The following is an 18,779-nucleotide window of genomic DNA, read 5'->3' as shown; positions in this document are numbered from 1 at the left end:
GAGGCAAAGACAAAGAGGAAAAGATGTGTAAAATGAGATTTGGAAGGAGATGGAATTAGAATTTCTGCATCTTTTCACAATGAATTAATTGAATTAATAGAACATTATACAAGTTCATTAGGACCCAGTTTAGCCTTGTGCACATGAAGGGCAAAATAACCTTCACCCCAAAGCAAACAATCCCAACAAGACACAGGAATGAGAAGGATCAACTCTGAGGGAGAGATGCCACAGTATTTAAACTATGGAGTCAAAGAAAAAGACAGCATATTACCCCCCCTTCCAAGAGTTGAAGAAAAATATAAAAGCTTCATACTATCTAGTTTAAGACCCCAGTTTACCAAACATTTAAGCATGGGTTTAACCTGAAACAGTGTGAATAATCCCATTGAAGTTAATGGTGATTAAAGACAATTATTTAACTTCAATAGGCCTATGCATGTGCTTAAGTACTTTGATGAATCAGGGCCTAAAAATATAATTTAGGCCATGTCTACACTATAGAGTTAAGTTGACTTAAGTTACGTCAATGATCATTGTAATTGTAATGATCGCTGTAATTACATTGCTTGTGCATTTTCGCAAAATGCTCCTTGTGTCGGTAGAACTTGTCCACAGGTGATGCTTTAGTACTGACAAAGAGAGTATGCACCATTGGTAGCTATCCCCCTGTGCAAATCGCTTCCACCTCCCGTAAGGAGTTCTAGGAATGGATCGTAGTGCATCATGGGAGCGAAATCACCGCCCCTCTGATGCAGTTTTCTCCATCCCATAATTCCAAGGACTTCTGACTGGGTTTTGCACAGTTTTCAACTGCACCTGTAAACCTTGTGCCTGCCCTCTCTGCCTGAAAGCATTGATCCTGCACTGCTCATCAGTCTTTGATAAGTATTATGAACACAATGTGGCTGACCTTCAGTATTTCATAAATTGCTAATCTGAACAGGCATCTGTGCTGCCTGCACTACTGTGTGCCATGGAAAGAAACAATTCAAAATTTATTTGGGATTCACAGAGCAGCTGCACAAGGTGGACCGTCATTATTGGGCTCGGGAAACAAGCACCAAGTGGTGGGATCAGATTGTGATGCAGGTATGGCATGATGAGCAGTGGCTGCAGAACTTTCGTATGTGCAAAGCCATCTTCTTTGAACTTTATGTGGAGCTCGCCCGTGCCCTCCAGTGCCAGAACACAGAAATGAAAGCTGCCCTAATGGTGGAAAAGCGAGTGGTGATTGCTGTGTGGAAGTGGGCAACTCCAGACTGCCACCGGTCAGTCATGAATCTGTTTGGAGTTGGGAAGTCCACTGGGGGGCGTTGCACTGATGCAAGTGTGCAGGGCCATGAATCATCTCCTGCTACGAAAGACTGTGATTCTGGGTAGTGTGCAGGAAATAGTGGATGCCGTTGTGGCAATGGGATTCCCTAACTGCGGCAGGGTTATAGATGGTGCACACATCCCAGTTTTGGCCCCAGACCATCTTGCGACAGAGTACATCAACAGAAAGGGCTACTTATCTATGCTACTGAAGGCGCTGGTGGATCACCAGGGTCATGTCACTGACATCAACACAAGGTGGTCAGGGAAGTTGCATGACACATGTATCTTCACAAACCCTCGCCTGTACAGAAAGCCACAAGTAGGGACTTTCCAATAGAGGATGTGGAAATGCCCATAGTGATCCTGGGAGACCCAACCTACCCCTCACTCCTGTGGTTCATGAATCCATACACCTGAAATCTTGACAGCAACAAGGAGCACTTCAATAACAGGCTCAGCAGGTACAGAATGACCGTAGAATGTGCCTTTGGCAGATTAAAGGGTTGCTGGTACTGCCGTTTTGGCAGGTTAGACCTCAGTGCACTGCATAACGTTTATGAAGCTAAGAGAGTAAAGTTTCCCCAGGGGTGGAGCGATGAGGTGGATTGCAGGTGGCTGATTTTGAGCAGCCAGACAGCAGGGTTACTAGAGGGGCTCAATGGGGGGCTATTTGAATCGGGGAGGCTTTGAAGCAGCATTTTGACAATGAGCCCCAGTAATGGCTTTCTGTAATAAATTAAGCCAGGCATTGTTTACTTGCCACCTTGACTGACCCCTGTAATGATTTCTGCCTGAGCATTAATTGTAGTCTGCAAATGTGGCAGTTGCCACTGTTTGAATTTCTGTTGCAACCATCCTGTGTAAGTCACAAAGAAAGAAGCACTGTCTTTGTAAAACTCAATTTTTATTAAAGGTAATACACAGATTAATATTTCTTACAAGAGACCTGACAGTGAGCAGCACTCACACGTAGCTGTGAGATCCTCACTTCAGAAAGGCTAGCTGTCATTATGGAAAATGTCCCTTGCAGTGGAGTGTAAGGTGTACTTGCAGTGGAGTGCAAGGGATACTGCTATGGGTCAGGAATGCAAGAGGAATGTGTGTGGGGAGGGCAAGGAATACAGTTCTGTACGGGCTGCAGGAGGATATTCCTGGGGGAATTCTGCGCCTAAAAATTCTGTACACAATATTTTGAAAATCTGCAAAATTCCGCATGTTTTATTTGTCAAACTAACACAATATAATCACGCTGGTTTCAGTTATTTTGGTGATTTATTTAAACTACAATACAGTGGATGGAGAATGGGAGTGGGAAGCATTGGAGGAAATCCCCAACCCACCTTGCCTTATAGTAATGTAGCTAGGTTTCACCCTTTATTTCTAATTATTAGTCAACAAATATATGCAGTCATGTGCTCAGTGTTACATCATAGGCAAGTGAAGCTGAGGAATCAAACCCATAATTTATATTGGCTATTGACCATCTCCAGAAAGGTTAGTAGCAGACAGTTCATGGAGCACATTTTGATAGGAAATTTTTTCAGTCCAGAAATTTAGATCAGTTCTAATCACTAAAGTAACCTTAGCATTTATAAGGCCACATGTCCTTTACACAACTCTGGCAATGTAAAGGAGCCTTAAAAGTTTTACACCTGTTTTATACTCCTGGAGGAATTCACAAAGACAATGGGAACAGTTACTAAGCAGGCAGGCTGCTACATTTTGCTCTAACTGAGGGGACAGAGCCTGCCCCAAGCTTACCTCTTTAGAAACACCCCAAAGCCCTGCCCCTCCATGCCAAGCGTGCTGCAATAGCGAGCGAGAGGGACAGAGCTTCTCTCTCTCTCTCACACACACACATGCATGACTGCCCATCACCATCTCATTTACGTCTCTGCCAGCTGCTCCAGGCGCCCGAACCAACCTGCCTGTGCTGTCAGGGAGGCGTACATGACTGCTCTTGTGCCTTCCCTTTGCTTCCCATCAGAAGTCATTTTTCTGCGGGGAAGCAAAGAAATCTGCGGGGGACATTAACTCTGCACATGCTCAGTGATGCAGAATTCCCCCAGGAGTAAGGGGGAGTCGAGCACTCACGTGTTCTGCCTGCAGAGTAATCAGGGACCTCACGATCTCTGTTTGGTCCTCCATGAACTTTATTACCCACTCTTGACTTTGTCTCCTCTCCTCTAGTTTCTCATTTGTCTATCTCAATGTTCTGTGCTTGCTATTGGCCTGATGTTAGGATTGCAGCAATTCCCGAAACATGTCCTCCTTATTCTTCCTCGTTCACCTTCTTATCTGGTGGAGGTGCTCCGCTGGTTTGTAGGAGCTGGCCCTCAAGGACACATCTGCAGAAGCAAAAGAATCAATACATAGAGTAATTATTGTATGTGCACTCAGTCTTAAATCATAAAAGTTACATATACCTCTTTCTCACTTTCCCTTATTAAGCACACAGCACGGTCAGAGTACTAAACATGGTGAGTTTGGCCCTGGCAGTGTGGGGGGGAAGAAGGTGCAAGGCAGGACAAAGAGTCTGGATGGTTTCAGAAGGGGATCAGTACAAGTGTCCTGAGACATTATTCTGAATACTAGCACCGTTTTCCACAGGTGGGGGGCGATCGAAGCTGAAATCATACTATTGAGGGTAACTGAAGATGGAAGGGTGCATCTCCTACATATGTGTCATGTCAGATCGGTACCATATGCTGCTCACCTGTGTGATGCTTTAATTCCTCCAGAAGTAATTGCTGATTGGCGCGCCAAAATTTCCTACAACGGAGGAAAGAACAAAGTAGCTCTGCCAAGGAACCTTCAGTGGAGGATTGCTGAGTATCTGCAGGAAAGTTTCCTAGAGCTCTCTATGGAGGATTCTTAGAAGATCTCGGTGTGCATCAACAAACTTTTCCACAGGGCCCCCATTATGTAGCTGCACACGGAAATGTGAAGCAGATGCAAAATAGTACCTAATTGTGTTAATTTTGACCCCTTCTCCCACATGCACCATGTAACAAAATAAGACACCTCTACCTCATGTAACCATGAATTATCAAAGAAAAATGAGTACTTACTGGAGCTCCCCTCTCCTGCTTCAGGCACACCTTTGCCAGACTGCTTCTGGGACTGGCTAGACCCCTCCTGAGTCAGAAAGAGGTCCTGGCTTGCTACACCACTAGACAAGCTTGTTGCCTGTCACACATCCTCCTCCAATTCACCCTCCTCATCCACTACTTTGTTCTCGGGTTGACTCTGCTGGGCACCGCCCCGAAGTATCCACAGGGCTCTTGGCAGTGGAGGTGGGGTCACCACTGAGGATAGCATATAGCTCCTTGTAGAAGTGGCATATTTTTGGTACTACACCAGAGTGACAGTTGGCCTCCTTTGCCTTCTGGTAGCCTGTCTTAGCTCCATTATCTTAGCACAGCCCTGCAGCATGTCCCTTTTGTGCCCCTTCTCATCCATGCCACGAGCAATCTGCTTGTAGGTGTCAGAGTTCCTACGAGGTGCAACTGCACAGCCTCCTCTCCCCACAGACCCAACAGATCCAGCAACTGTGGAGTACTCCACGTGGGAGCCTGTTTGCTGTGGAAAGCTGGCACAGTCAGCTGGGAAGATGCAATGTGAGCTGTCCAAGCTGAGCAAACAGGAAGTAGAAATTCCTAGGGCTTTAAAGGGGGAGGGGTGCATGCCTGTGTACCTGTCTGCAGGGCAGCAGAATAGAAACTGCTTAGCAGAGCAGTCATGATGGGCATTTTAGGACACCACCTAGAGGCCACTTAGGGAAACATAAGCAAGTGCAGCGTCTACACCGGGGTGGGCAAACTTTTTGGCCCGAGGGCCACATCTGGGTGGAGAAATTGTACGCAGGGCCATATGAATGTAAGGCTGGGGCGGGGGGTTGGGGTGCGGCAGGGGGTTCAGGTGCAGGAGGGGGCTCAGGGCAGAGGGTTGGGGTGCGGGGGCCCAGCGCCGCTTACCTCGAGCGGCTCCAGGGTGGCAGAGGGGCTAAGGCAAGCTCCCTGGCTGCCCTGGCCCCGTGGTGCTCCTGGAAGTGGCCAGCTTATCCAGCAGTGGCTCCTGGGGGTGGGGTGAGGTGGGGCAGGAGGCTCCGCTGCGCACTCCCCTCACCTGTGGGTACCACTCCCAAAGCTCCCATTGGCCGTGGTTCCTTGTTCCCAGCCAATGGGAGCTGCGGGGGGGCGATGCCTGCAGGCAAGGGCAGCGCACGGAGCTCTCTGCCCCCCTCCATTCCCCAGGGCCGCAGGGACTTGGTGCCAGCTGCTTCTGGGAGCAGTGCGGGGCCCAGGCAGGCAGAGAGCCTGCCTTAGTCCTGCTGCGCCACAGGGCTGGCAATCCTATGGGCCGGATTGAAAGTTTTGCCCTCCCCTGGTCTACACTGACACTGTGTTGCTCTAACTTTGTTGCAAAAAGCTTTATGCGGCTCATCAAGGTGGTTTTATGTCAGCGTAGCAGGAGAGTTACATCAGCAGAGGAGCATTGTTGTGTGTACACCTCAACTGTTTTGTTGATGAAACTGTAATGTAGACAAGGTCTCAGTTTGTTTATAATTGTTTCAATGAGTGCAGGTAGAAACTTTTTGAATAGAAGTTGACTTTTGTAGCTTAACAAATAGATGCGGAGAATATATTTTTTTGTGCTAACCATCCCTGTGTTGCCATGCTTTACTATATTAATGTTAATCAGAGACATAAATGAAGAAGAGCTTGAAACGTATATATTTGGTGAAAGGTTAGGTACCCATTTTCCATATCATTATAGATCTGTGTTTTTATTCAATAATCTTTGTTCTGTATACATATGAAGTGTACAAAAAATGTTAAACTTGTCTTTACCTGTGTATTCTTTTTCATAGATGCCTTCCAGGATGTCAGATTTGTCAACAACTTGTCAGGTAAGCAACTCTTTATTTTTAGTGATAATTATTATGACTTTGGCTTGTTACAATAAGTCTCTGAATAAATATTTAACATTTTTTAAAGAATTTTAATATTACAAAGTGACCAGCCAGCAAAAGACTAGAAATAGAAGATTGTGTAAAATATACAGAATTATATGGAAGTTGTATGCAGTATGGGTAGGGCCCTACCAAATTCACGGTCATGAAAAAACGCATCACTGACTGTGAAATCTGGTCTCCCCCCATGAAGTCTGGCCTTTTGTGTGCTTTTACCCTACCCTATACTACACAGATTTAACGGGGGAGACCAGCGTTTCTTAAACTGGGGATCCTGACCCAAAAGGGAGTTGCAGGGGGGGTCGCAAGGTTATTTTAGGGGGGGCCGCGGTATTGCCACCCTTACTTCTGCGTTGTTGCCATCAGAGGGGGGTGGCTGGAGAGTGACAACTGCTGACTGAGGGCCCAGCTCTGCAGGCAGCAGTGCAGAAGTAAGGGTGGCAATGCCATACCTTGCCATCCTTACTTCTGCGCTGCTGCTGGCAGTGGCTCTGCCTTCAGAGCTGGGATCCGGGCCAGCAGCTGCCGCTCTCCAGCTGCCCAGCTCTGAAAGCAGCGCCAACATCCGCAACAGTGCAGAAGTAAGGGTAGCAGTACCACAGCCCCTCGTACCTTGCGACTCCCCCTCCCCCTCCCACACACACCTCCTTTTTGGGTCAGGACCCTTATAAATACAACACTATGACATTTCAGTTTTAAATAGCTGAAATCATGAAATTTATTTAAAAAAAAAAAATCTTATGACCATGAAATTGACCAAAATGGAGCGTGAATTTGGTAGGGCCCTAACTATGGGGTAGATATTGTATAAAATTATATTAAAAACATTATTAAGGTTGGAAAGTCAAACCCTCAACAATTAGAGAATACCAGAATTAAAGCCACTGTATGCATATGCATTATGATGCAACCTTTAATTACATGATCATATTATTTGTTCCCTTTCTCATTCAGTGTACAAAATGGATTGTGCTCACTTTATGAGCAGCTATTTGATATTTTGTTCAATCTTTGTTGCTCAACATGTGGCCTCAACCCTCTTTACTATTATAAGTTATATTATATTAGAATTGGAAAATGTTCAGAAAAGGGTAACAAAAATTATTAGGAATATGAAACTGCTGCCATGTGAGTAGAGATTAATAAGACAGCGACTTTTCAGCTTGGAAAAGAGACAATTAAGGGGGGATATGATTAAGGTCTATAAAATCATGATTGGTGTGGTGAAAGTAAATAAGGAAGTGTTGTTTACTCTTTCTCATAACACAAGAACTAGGGGTCACCAAATGAAATTAATAGGCAGCAGGTTTAAAACAAACAAAAGGAAGTATTTTTTCCACACACTGTACAGTCAACCTGTGGAACTCCTTGCCAGAGGATGTTGTGAAGGCCAAAACTATAATAGGGTTCAAAAAAGAACTAGATAAGTTCATGGAGGATAAGTCCATCAATGGCTATTAGCCAGGATGGACAGGGATGGTGTCCCTAGCCTCTGTTTTTCAAAAGCTGGGAATGGGTGACAGGGGATGGATCACTTGATGATTACCTGTTCTGTCATTCCCTGTGGGCACCTGACATTGGCAGAAGACAGGATATTGCGCTAGATGGCCCTTTCGTCTGACCCAGTATGACTGTTCTTATGTTACTACATGCTATTCAAACCCTACTCAGAAAACAGAATTATCAATTTCCTCATGGGCTCTTGTATGGTGCTTATCACGACAGTGTCTGAGTGCTTCAAAAGTGTTAATTTCTTTTTGCAACCCCCCTGTGAGGTCAGGTGGTGGTATTTCCATTTTCAGTGGGGAGCTAAGGCACAGAGAACAAGGTCAAAAGCTTTCACTAATTCTGGGTGACAAAGTTGAGATGACTAGGACCTGAATGTTTTTATTATTTTTTTTTTTTGTTCAGAGTACTTACCATTACATAGCAGTGTACATTGAAAGCACAAATCCCATTGACTTCAGTTGCAGCTGTGAGTGCTCAGCACTTCTGCAGATTAGATCTGAGGGTATCAAATCAGGTATCCAGAAAATGAGGAACACACCATTAGTGGCCACCCATGAAAAGTTTTGTTCAAGCGACTTGAATAGCGTCACATAAGAACACTGTGGAAGAGGCAGGGATAGAATCCAGTTTGCCAGGGCAGCATTCAATTGCCTTAACCTTGAGGCCATCCTCTGTCTTCCTGCCATCTCCTGCCTCATTGAACTTCTGCCACAAATAAGGTAAGGGTCCTAAAGACAACAGTCTCTTTCATTACACAATCTGGTTCATACCCAGCGCAGGTCTATCCTGTGCACTGAATGAGGCAGGGATCATGTGAAAAAAAAATAGTATGTGATTACATAATTAACTCTATCATAATGCATACATACAAGCAGAGCTGTCCCTTGGGTAGGCGAGTCGGGGCAACCGCTCCAGGCCACGTGCTTTGGGAGGTCCTGCAAGCCGGTGCAATTGGCCAGCGTGGTCGGTCCCAGAGGAGACACATCTATCACTTCTGCCCCGGACCCCCCTAGGGATGTCCCTGCACACAAGGCAACCTTTATTTCTGGCATTTTCTAACTGTTGAATGCTTGACTTTGCAACCTTAATAATGTTCTTTTAACATAGTTTTTTGTGTGTAATTGCCTAGGTTTTGATAAAAGTGAACTGAAAAAAACAAATTCCAGGATGTGGTATTATATTGACACTGAAGTTTCATCAACAGGTTTGGAGCTTTTGGTTCCACAGCACAGAACTCTGCCATTTGAATTAACATAGTAACAGAGAGCAGTAGTTGGTTGTCGTTCTCTGTGGACGAGCACTAGAGGGGGATGAGACACACACTTTGCCATTGGGTTTCACAGATATTTCCTGACAGCAGAGGAATGCTGAGACTTGGGGGTTTGGGGTTCCATTTCAGGCATTGGAGGGGAGTGTGCTTTAGTGGGGACAGCCTCTTTTTTGTCCTGTCCCTTTCAACCATCTCTCCCAGCTTCCATCCAATATGTTTCGTCTCCCTTTCCAGACCCTTCATCCAATCTGTCTCTTCACTACCTGTCACACACTTGGTCAAGCCCCACCCTCTTGGATACTCACCAGACTGCTGTGGGGCTCTAACCACTGATTCATGATGCTCCCAAGTCTGAACGAAGTCCAAGCACTGCCCCCGGCATGGAGTCATTATTGGAAATGGCTGAGACATTTTGGCTGAATCTTTCAGCTGGCATGTAAAATTTCAGTCCAAATGGTTAACGTGGCAAAGATATAGGCAACTGGAAACAGGGTCTTATAATGGAAAGTGTTGGGCAACCTTAATAATAAGCAGCGCTACCAGCCCTACCTATAATACTTAGGAAAAAGTAACTTAAATAATCAAACCTTTCTGGACACTTCTAGTCTGCTGGCTACTCTTAATGTGTTTTGGCTTCCAATTCACTGCACTCTTTTTAGCTTTGAATAAGAGCCATCAGTATTTGACATAATTATGAATCATCTGTATAACTTTGCTCTGAATGTTATGGGAACTTTTGTCTTTGGAAAGCTAAAGAAAATAGGTGGGGAATTAGTGCTAAGTGCCAAAATCTCTTGCCAGGTTTGATTACATCAGCCTGCCAGTCTTTTGATAGGAGTTACTCATCCAAAGGTTTTCCTATACTTCATCATTCTACACTACAGACCTTACAGCGGCACAGCTGTACCGCTGCAGCTGTGCCACTGTAAGGTCTCCTGTGTAGTGGCTCTATGCTGGCGGGAGAGAGCTCTCTTGCGAGCATAATTAAACCACCCCAAATGGTACCTATGTCAGAGGGAGATGCTGTCCCGCTGACATAGCGCTGTTCACAATGGTGCTTCTGTTGATGAAACGTTTGTTGGTCGAGGGTGTGTGCGCTTTTTTCACACTCCGATCAACAAAAGTTTTACCGACAAATGTGCTAATGTAGACATAACCCTAGAAAGGTGTAACTGAGGTTCAGATAGTTCATTTATAGGCGTGGAAATTCTAACTTTTTTTCCACTGACTCTGCTGTAAACAGGTTTGTCCCCTTTAATTACTCCAGGCATCCAAGTACAATGAAATTAATGATTACAAATGTAAAAATAAAATGTAATATATAATCTTGTACAGGTGCTGCTGTGGTCGCTTGGTCAGGCAACATGCTTGCTTTACTGCAAGTCTTGCCATGAAATATACAGATGTCAAACTGGGTGAAAATTTTAATCAGGAAATAGAAGAATGGTCAGTGGAAAAACACACAGAACAGAGTTCAACTGATGCTTATGGTGTCATTAACTTTCAAGGTGGCTCTCATTCGTGCAGAGCAAAGGTATGTACAAAAGACTTTTTCCCCTTCCCTTGACCCATTGCCAAAGATGTTTGGATACTCCATTTAAATCTTGAAATGAAAGGTTTGGCAAAAAGATGAAATGCCTATACCTGTGTTGTGAGATAGTAGCCTCCCTACTATCAGTAGGAGTCCTATTATCCCAAATATTGACTTCTCTTTAGTCCAGTGGTGTCCAAACTTTTCCTGTCGTCCCCTCCACCTCCCGCTTACCAGTAATGGAATCAATCTGTGCCCTATCTCCATTACTGCACAGAGGAGCTTGGGCTGACTGCAGAACTGGGGGTGGGGAAGGAGCTGGGGCTAGAGGCGGAGCTGGCCTGGGGGAAGAGAGGGAATGAGGGCAGAGCTGGGCTGGGTGGGCGGGGTGGAGCTGGGGCTGGGGCTGGAGTGGAGCTGCAACTGGGGCCAGAGCTGGGCTGGAGGCAGAGCAGAGCTGGGCGGCACTCTCTCCCTGCCTCCCATGGGGGCTGGCCCGATCCCCACTGCATGCACACCCTGGATGTTCTTTCGCGCCCCCCGAAGGGGGGCATGCCCCACAGTCTGGGGACTACTGCTCTAGTCAGTAATTTTTAAACCAAAGACAACCCATGTGATTTACCAAAAGGCTGGCTAGCTTCATGTGAAGTCTTCACTGCAAATAATCAAATGCTGGTAGGTTTTAGGAAAAAAAACAAAAAACGTTATATAGTCTGAGCCTTTCGTGTGTGAAATCTCCCCCTACTCTACTTGCGCTACACTGATGACATCATCATCATCTGGACCCATGGAAAAGAAGCCCTTGAGGAATTCCGTCATGATTTCAACAATTTCCACCCCACCATCAACCTCAACCTGGACCAGTCCGCACAAGAGATCCACTTCTTGGACACTACAGTACTAATAAACGATGGCCACATAAACACCACCCTATACCAGAAACCTACTGTCCGCTATACTTACCTACATGCCTCCAGACCACACCACTCGATCCATTGTCTACAGCCAAGCTCTACGATACAATCACATTTGCTCCAACCCCTCAGACAGAGATCTTGGGAGACAGGCCAGTCCTTGCTTACAGACAGACCCAAATCTGAAGCGAATACTCACCAGCAACCACACAACAAAAACACTAACCCAGGAACCTATCCTTGCAACAAAGCCTGTTGCCAACTCTGTCCACATATCTATTCAGGGGACACCATCATAGGACCTAATCACATCAGCCATACCATCAGAGGCTCATTCACCTGCACATCTACCAATGTGATATATGCCATCATGTGCCAGCAGTGCCCCTCTGCCATGTTCATTGGCCAAACTGGACAATCTCTAAGCAAAAGAATAAATGGACACAAATCAGATGTCAAGAATTATAACATTCAAAAACCAGTTGGAGAACACTTCAGTCCACTTCTGGCCACTCGATTACAGACCTAAAAGTTGCAATATTACAACAAAAAAACTTCAAAAACAGACTCCAACGAGAGACTGCTGAATTGGGGGGGTGTTTGTGTGTGTATATCTTCCTACTGTATTTTCCACTGCATGCATCAGATGAAGTGGGCTGTAGCCCATGAAAGCTTATGCTCAAATAAATTTGTTAGCCTCTAAGGTGCCACAAGTACTCCTGTTCTTTTTGCGAATACAGACTAACACGGCTGCAACTCTGAAACTCAAGAAAGTGAGGTCCCTAGTTTGTCACCCTTCCCAATTGTGTAAATCATAATGAAAATCTGATTTACTTATAGTTGTGCCACTCACTGTCATAGTTACATTTTTGTAACACATCCATTCTAAAGCCTGTATTTAAACATTTTTCAAACTGTGCCGTAAAAGTGACCTCTACTTGGAGTTGTGGGTTAGTGGGAAACATGCTTGTTTTTGTTTAACAAACCTTTGAACAAATCTGCTAATGAGGTCTCAAATCTGCTAACTAAGTCTCAAAGTAAACTGAAACTTTAAAAAAGAAAAGTCTGAGTGCATAGATGTTGGTTACTAGAAAGACCATATTTTTCTCTGACTATAACCTTTTTGTGAAAGGTATGATTAACTTCTGCTAAATTTCTTCTGTTAATGCTTGTGCTGGATTGAAAGTCATGGAGACTGAAGTACTCCATTTACCCACAGAAACAGCTACAGCATGGATAACAGCACAGAAAGTTTCCCTCTCCCTGGCTTGCAGTGTACCTCAACCCTGTCCTGGAGGAACCACTTCTAGGAGTGAAAAAATAGTTCAGTCTCCATGTTCTTTCATTATTTGGCACCTCTGCTGAGACTGCCAACTAATTAGTACCAATTGTGGTGATGGTGGTGTTAGTGTGGACCCCTGCCCACTGGGAACTAGTCTGAGTAAGATTTCACTTCTGCCCATTTGCTCCCTCTTCCCTGTATGGCCTATATTAGGGACGTAGCATCATTCTTAACTCCATTACCCCCATCTCCTCTCTGGAGGGCGTGGGCATAGTGGGGGGGAAGGGAAGGGGGAGAATGGTTGTGTTTTTTTCACAATTGGAATATCTTTTTACATGGGATATACAGACGAAAATACATTCAGCCTCAGCAATTGAACTGGTCCTATTTTGGCAATATTCTAGATTTTCATTAATACAGCTCTACCCCGATATAACGCGACCCAATATAACACGAATTCTGATATAACACGGTAAAGCAGCCCTCTGGGTCCTTGCCCACAGACAACCTGCCAACCTTAAGCATATTCTCACCAGCAACCACGCACCGCACCATAACAACTCTAACTCAGGAACCAATCCATGCAACAAACCTCGATGCCAACTCTGCCCACATATCTACACCAGCAACACCATCACAGGACCTAACCAGATCAGCTACAACATCACCGGCTCATTCACCTGCACGTCCACCAATGTTATATATGCCAGTCACTACGCAAGAGGATAAATGGACACAAGTCAGATATCAGGAATGGCAATATACAAAAACCTGTAGGAGAACACTTCAACCTCCCTGGCCACACAATAGCAAATGTAAAGGTAGCCATCTTACAGCAAAAAAAACTTGAGGACCAGACTCCAAAGAGAAACTGCTGAGCTCCAGTTCATTTGCAAATTTGACACCATCAGATCAGGATTAAACAAAGACTGTGAATGGCTATCCAACTACAGAAGCAGTTTCTCCTCCCTTGGTGTTCACACCTCAACCGCTAGCAGAGCACCTCACCCTCCCTGATTGAACTAACCTTGTTATCTCCATACTGATTTATACCTGCCTCTGGAGATTTCCATTACTTGCATCTGAAGAAGTGAGGTTCTTACCCACGAAAGCTTATGCTCCCAATACTTCTGTTAGTCTTAAAGGTGCCACGGGACCCTCTGTTGCTTATCAATTATGTAATGGTTTATTATAGGAACCTACTAAACCTCACAACTTTTTTTTTTTTCGTCTTAGTATGTGCGATTGTCATATGACACTAAGCCTGAAGCCATTCTACAACTTCTTCTTAAAGAATGGCAAATGGAGCTGCCCAGACTTGTTATCTCTGTACATGGGGGGATGCAGAAATTTGAACTTCATCCACGCATCAAACAATTGCTTGGCAAAGGTCTTATTAAAGCTGCAGTAACAACAGGTGCCTGGATTATAACTGGAGGAGTGAACACAGGTAAATAAATAAAGTATAAATTTTATATAATATAAACCTTCAAATAACAGTACAGACTCATGTGCACAGTTTACTCACATTCTAGTTTTTAAATAAAGGTATGCAGATTCCAGAATGACTGTCTAGTCGGAGGAACAAAATATTTGTATCTCTAAAATACTGTCTAAAGTTTGACTGACTTTACAATTAAACAAATGAATGTTCATGAATTTTATCTTGAGCATATGAACTTAAATCTTGTGATATTATGTAATAATATAGAACATGTAAATTGTGCAAAAAGTGTATGTTGCTTCAAAATATGCAGTACTATAGTGCAGCTTGTTTTGTCAGTGTAGAAGACTGGCTGGCATATATGTTGTAAAGTTACTAGAAATTCTCAGTACTTTGTTACTGTTAATGTATGTTTTGTGCACAGTAGGTCTTCCTTTATGCTGTCAACTAAGTGAGTTCTCTAATCTTCACAGTAATTGAGGAGGTTAATGCTAATAGGATGTAGTTTCAATATACAGAATGTTTTCTTGTGTATGAACAGGTGTTGCAAAACATGTTGGTGACGCCCTGAGAGAACATGCTTCCAGATCATCTCGAAAGATTTGCACTATTGGGATAGCTCCATGGGGAGTGATTGAAAACAGAAATGACCTTGTTGGAAGAGATGTAAGAATGGGCTTATCCAGTTGAAATAACTTTTAACTGCATGATCTTTTGTATTTGTGTTTGAATAATCTGCTCAGGTTTGCGGTCTCACTGCCTTTTGTGATGCTGGGGTACTTCTATCTTTGCTCTGGGAGATATAGGGACATCTGTTGTGATTTACAGAGGAGTGCTGCTGTAAGAAATTAATAAATGCTAATTCAGTAGAGTAGATTGTTGTACACTTGTATGGCCCCAAAGAACAGGTTAGAGTAGCCACAGAATTTCTAGAAAACTTACTCTGTGATCTGAGAACAAGCATAAGAAATTATAGGTCTATGGAAAAGTTTCCAAAAAGCTACAAAACTTGACAATACCGTAGTAGGGAGATCTTCAAAAGTAGCAAAGAGATATAAGAGCACAAGTCCCATAGAAAGTAAATGAAACGTGTCTTCCTAAACTCTTTAGGATTTTTTTTTTCAAGTATCTAGGGATTTAGGGTTGGACTCTCCATTCTTTTAATTAGGGAGCAAAGTGGACTTAAAGCAGTGGGAAATGGCCAGTGTCAATGGCCAGCCCTTTCCACGTGGGGGAACTCTCTACTGGCAGGGGTGGCTCTGCTAGTTACCCACCTCACACTTGGTACAGGATTCAGGGAGCAAGGTGGGGAATGGACACAGCAAAGCAGAGCACCCCTTTGCCTGGTCCTCTCCCTGGCATAAACTAGTTCCTTGCAGCTCTAGCTTGGGCCAGGGCCATGCAGCTCAGGATTCAGAGGGGGAGCGACTCCCCGATTAGAGCTCTCCATTCCCTCCATTGCCTGAGTAGAGTTTTGGCAGGATGGAGAATGAGTTGCGCAGAATGAAAGTTCTTTCTCCCCCTTCATAACTGCCTAATCACCACTGCACTGTTGTAACTTTAAGTGGAAAGTCAGACATTGTGTAAACTACTTTTTAAAATTGTCGTCCTACATCTTGAGACTCAACTCTGAAAATGATATTTCAATTTGTCTCCGTGTTACAGTTGCAGAGCTTGGTAGATGTCTTCATGGATTCAGGCATATACTTTTTGCTGTCTGTTTTGTTCTTTTCTGCAGTCAAGGTTTTAATTTGCTAGAGGCCTCCTCTCTATAGCACTTTAGAGAAGAATTATTGTGTTGTACAGTAACCCACTTTCCTGCAAGAATGCAGCCTGTAGGCAGAGCTGCTGGGTGAAGACATGTGTGCTGGCAGGTATCATTTTAGGTCTGTTGGCTTTCAGTGGTGTCCCTTTTACTTTTAACCAGACCAAATAGCTAAAATTGTGGTGATCAGTCTGGCACTTGGCAAATCATGCCTGTTGTTTGTTGTTTTTTAGGTTGTTGCTCCATATCAAACTCTGTTAAACCCTCTAAGTAAACTAAATGTCCTAAATAATCTCCATTCCCATTTCATACTGGTGGATGATGGAACAGTTGGAAAGTATGGAGCAGAAGTTAACTTGCGAAGAGAACTGGAAAAAAATATCAATTTGCAGCGGATCCATGCAAGTAAGTAATCATAATGTCCTGGCAATGACTAATGTTTCTCTGTTCTATTAAAAAATATTACATGCACACAAACTATGGTTTAAAAAACCCCCACATTAAGGTTGTGAAGTGACGCTCTCACAAGTTAGGAAAGGTCAGAATCCAGGTTGCCTTACTACTGTAATGTCTCTTTCCTGCATGTTTTTTCCTGACAGCTCCATTCTAAACTAAACCAACATAAAGTAGTACATCAGTTACAAATACCTCGGGAATGGAGGTTGTTCATAACTCTGAAATGTTCGTAACGCTGAACAAAACATTGTTCTTTCAAAAGTTTACAACTGTACATTGACTTAATACAGCTTTGACACTTAACTATTCAGAAGAAAAATGCTGCTTTCCCTTTATTTTTTAGTAGTTTACGTTTAACACAGTACTGTACTGCATTTGCCTTTTTTTTTTTTCCTCTGCTGCTGCCTGATTGCGTGCTTCTGGTTCCAAATGAGGTGTATTGTTGACTGGTCAGTTCGAAACTCTGGTGTTCATAACTCTGAGGTTCTACTGTATTCATATAGTAAACATCCCAATAGCTAGGTCAACATACAGTATTCATAAATTAAAATATTTCCAAATCTGTAACAAACGGCTAATTTTTGGTATCCAGTTTGAGGCATTTAAGACTTGATTTTTCAGAATACATAACATTGTACTGTACTTTATATGTTGAAAACACAATTCCCACTGATTTCACTTGTAGTTGTGAGTGCCCTGCCTCTGCAAATCAGACTGCAGAATCTCAAGTCATGCATCCAGAAAATTAGAAACACACCATCACACACACAGCCCATCCATGCAAAATTTCAAGTCTGCTTCCAAAGTATGGGGACGTTAAAGCGTCTTAAAGAAAAGGCTGTTAGCAATAACTGAACTCTTTTGGCTGAAATACCCTCTTCTCTTCCCACCCCCCCAATCATCATTCTGATGTGGACACCTGGCATAGAACATTTTAGCCCAAACAGTTGAAGTTGGGCAAAGGTGTAAGCAACTGCAAACAAGGTTGCCCAACAATTCCCATTATAAGCCCCCAAGAGGTGGTGCTGCTGCCAGTTCCATGTATAATGAAACACCTGAGGCTAAGCTCCCCTCTTTAACTTTTCCTAAAAATGTATCCTACTTCACAGCCATTACTGTGTCTGATAAATTGATCTAACTGAACCAAAGTGGAAACCAAAGATCCCTCTCGAAGGAAACTTAAAGGTGCAAGCAAAACCTATATAACCAGTTTTAAACTATGTCCCCACACAAGAATACACACCAGTTTAACAAAACTGGTTTTTAAACTGATTTAAGCTAAACTGGTGCAACTTATGTGTGTAAACAAGCCCTGAATTTAAGTCACTTTCAGGAACCCAGTTGCCCATGCAAAATCCATGTCTTGGCCGTTCTGGACATCACTTCAGCTGCTGCCTTGAACCCTGGGCACTGCTTATGGAGTATTACTGACCCTGCTGCAGCTAGGAGGCTTCTTTCATGGCCCTCTGGGGCTGGCACTAGCCACCTGCCAGTTCTAGAATTGGCAGTGTAGCATCACTAGATCAAGCCAGGATGTATCACTTAAGGCTTTGGAGTGAATAGGTTGTCTGTCTTGCCCCACAAGTACTGGTAGCCCTCACTGATCTGATTAGCCATTGCCTCTGAAGTTGATCACTTGTAGTTTCATGGTAGGGGATGACTGGGAAATTTGAATTAAGGGTCACTGCCATTTGGGGGAAGGAAGCCCAGGCATTTTGCACTGATCTGCACTCTCCTGTATTAAATTAACATAATGGTATCTGTCCTTTAAGAATATTTCTGTAGTTAATGCCTCATAATTAAGGCTAAGATTTAGTTATGGGTATTTTTAGTAAAAGTCATGGACAGGTCACGGGCAATAAACAGAAATTCGTGACCCCTCACCTGTCCATGACTTGTACTATAAATACTCCTGACTAAATCTTAGGTGCAGAAGTCATGGAGGTCTCGGAAAGTCACGTCATCTGTGACTTCCGTGACAGACTCGCAGCCCTACTCATAATCCTTAGTCACATGAAGACTGATCTGCACCATTGGTGATGTAACCATTACTGATAAGAATGTACTTGAAGTCCCTGAAAATGTTGTTCTGGTTTTGGACATCTTTCCCTCTCTGAAGAATTCCCGACAGTTTTTACATCATGCCATATTCCTTATATATAATATAATGAGAAAACAATCCGTACTTTATTACAAACATAGTTCCTGTACTCGTTACTAATCTTTTAAAAATTATAAAAATCTTGTTACAAAATAATGCAGTTTTTTCATAGTGACAATGTGCTTTTGTGATGCAGAAAAGGATTATGGTTC

The 18,779-nt window shown here is 43.6% G+C and overlaps 1 protein-coding gene across 11 annotated transcripts in view; it reads left to right on the top strand.

Moving 5' to 3' along the window:
* The window catches only part of TRPM7 (transient receptor potential cation channel subfamily M member 7), a 119,378-nt gene that overhangs the window by 39,716 nt on the left and 60,883 nt on the right, over positions 1–18,779 (top strand). For 9 of the 11 annotated variants that reach the window (XR_010590979.1, XR_010590980.1, XR_010590978.1 and 6 more), the window contains exons 3-7: positions 6,194–6,232; positions 10,410–10,608; positions 14,038–14,251; positions 14,787–14,911; positions 16,244–16,415. Coding sequence is in view for 5 of the 11 variants with exons in the window: in XM_042845676.2 (XP_042701610.1) it covers positions 6,194–6,232; positions 10,410–10,608; positions 14,038–14,251; positions 14,787–14,911; positions 16,244–16,415 (749 nt within the window). In the remaining 6 variants the exon portion in view is untranslated. Of the gene's footprint in view, positions 1–6,193; positions 6,233–10,409; positions 10,609–14,037; positions 14,252–14,786; positions 14,912–15,910; positions 16,132–16,243; positions 16,416–18,779 lie in introns of those variants that run through there. The other 2 variants (XM_065559372.1, XM_065559374.1) reach the window with 2 other exon arrangements.

The sequence above is a fragment of the Chrysemys picta genome, chromosome 10 (assembly GCF_011386835.1).
Source record: "Chrysemys picta bellii isolate R12L10 chromosome 10, ASM1138683v2, whole genome shotgun sequence".
Taxonomy (NCBI): domain Eukaryota; kingdom Metazoa; phylum Chordata; order Testudines; family Emydidae; genus Chrysemys; species Chrysemys picta.
The sequence above is the reverse complement of the archived record's forward strand: the minus strand, read 5'-3'. Positions and strand labels throughout refer to the sequence as shown.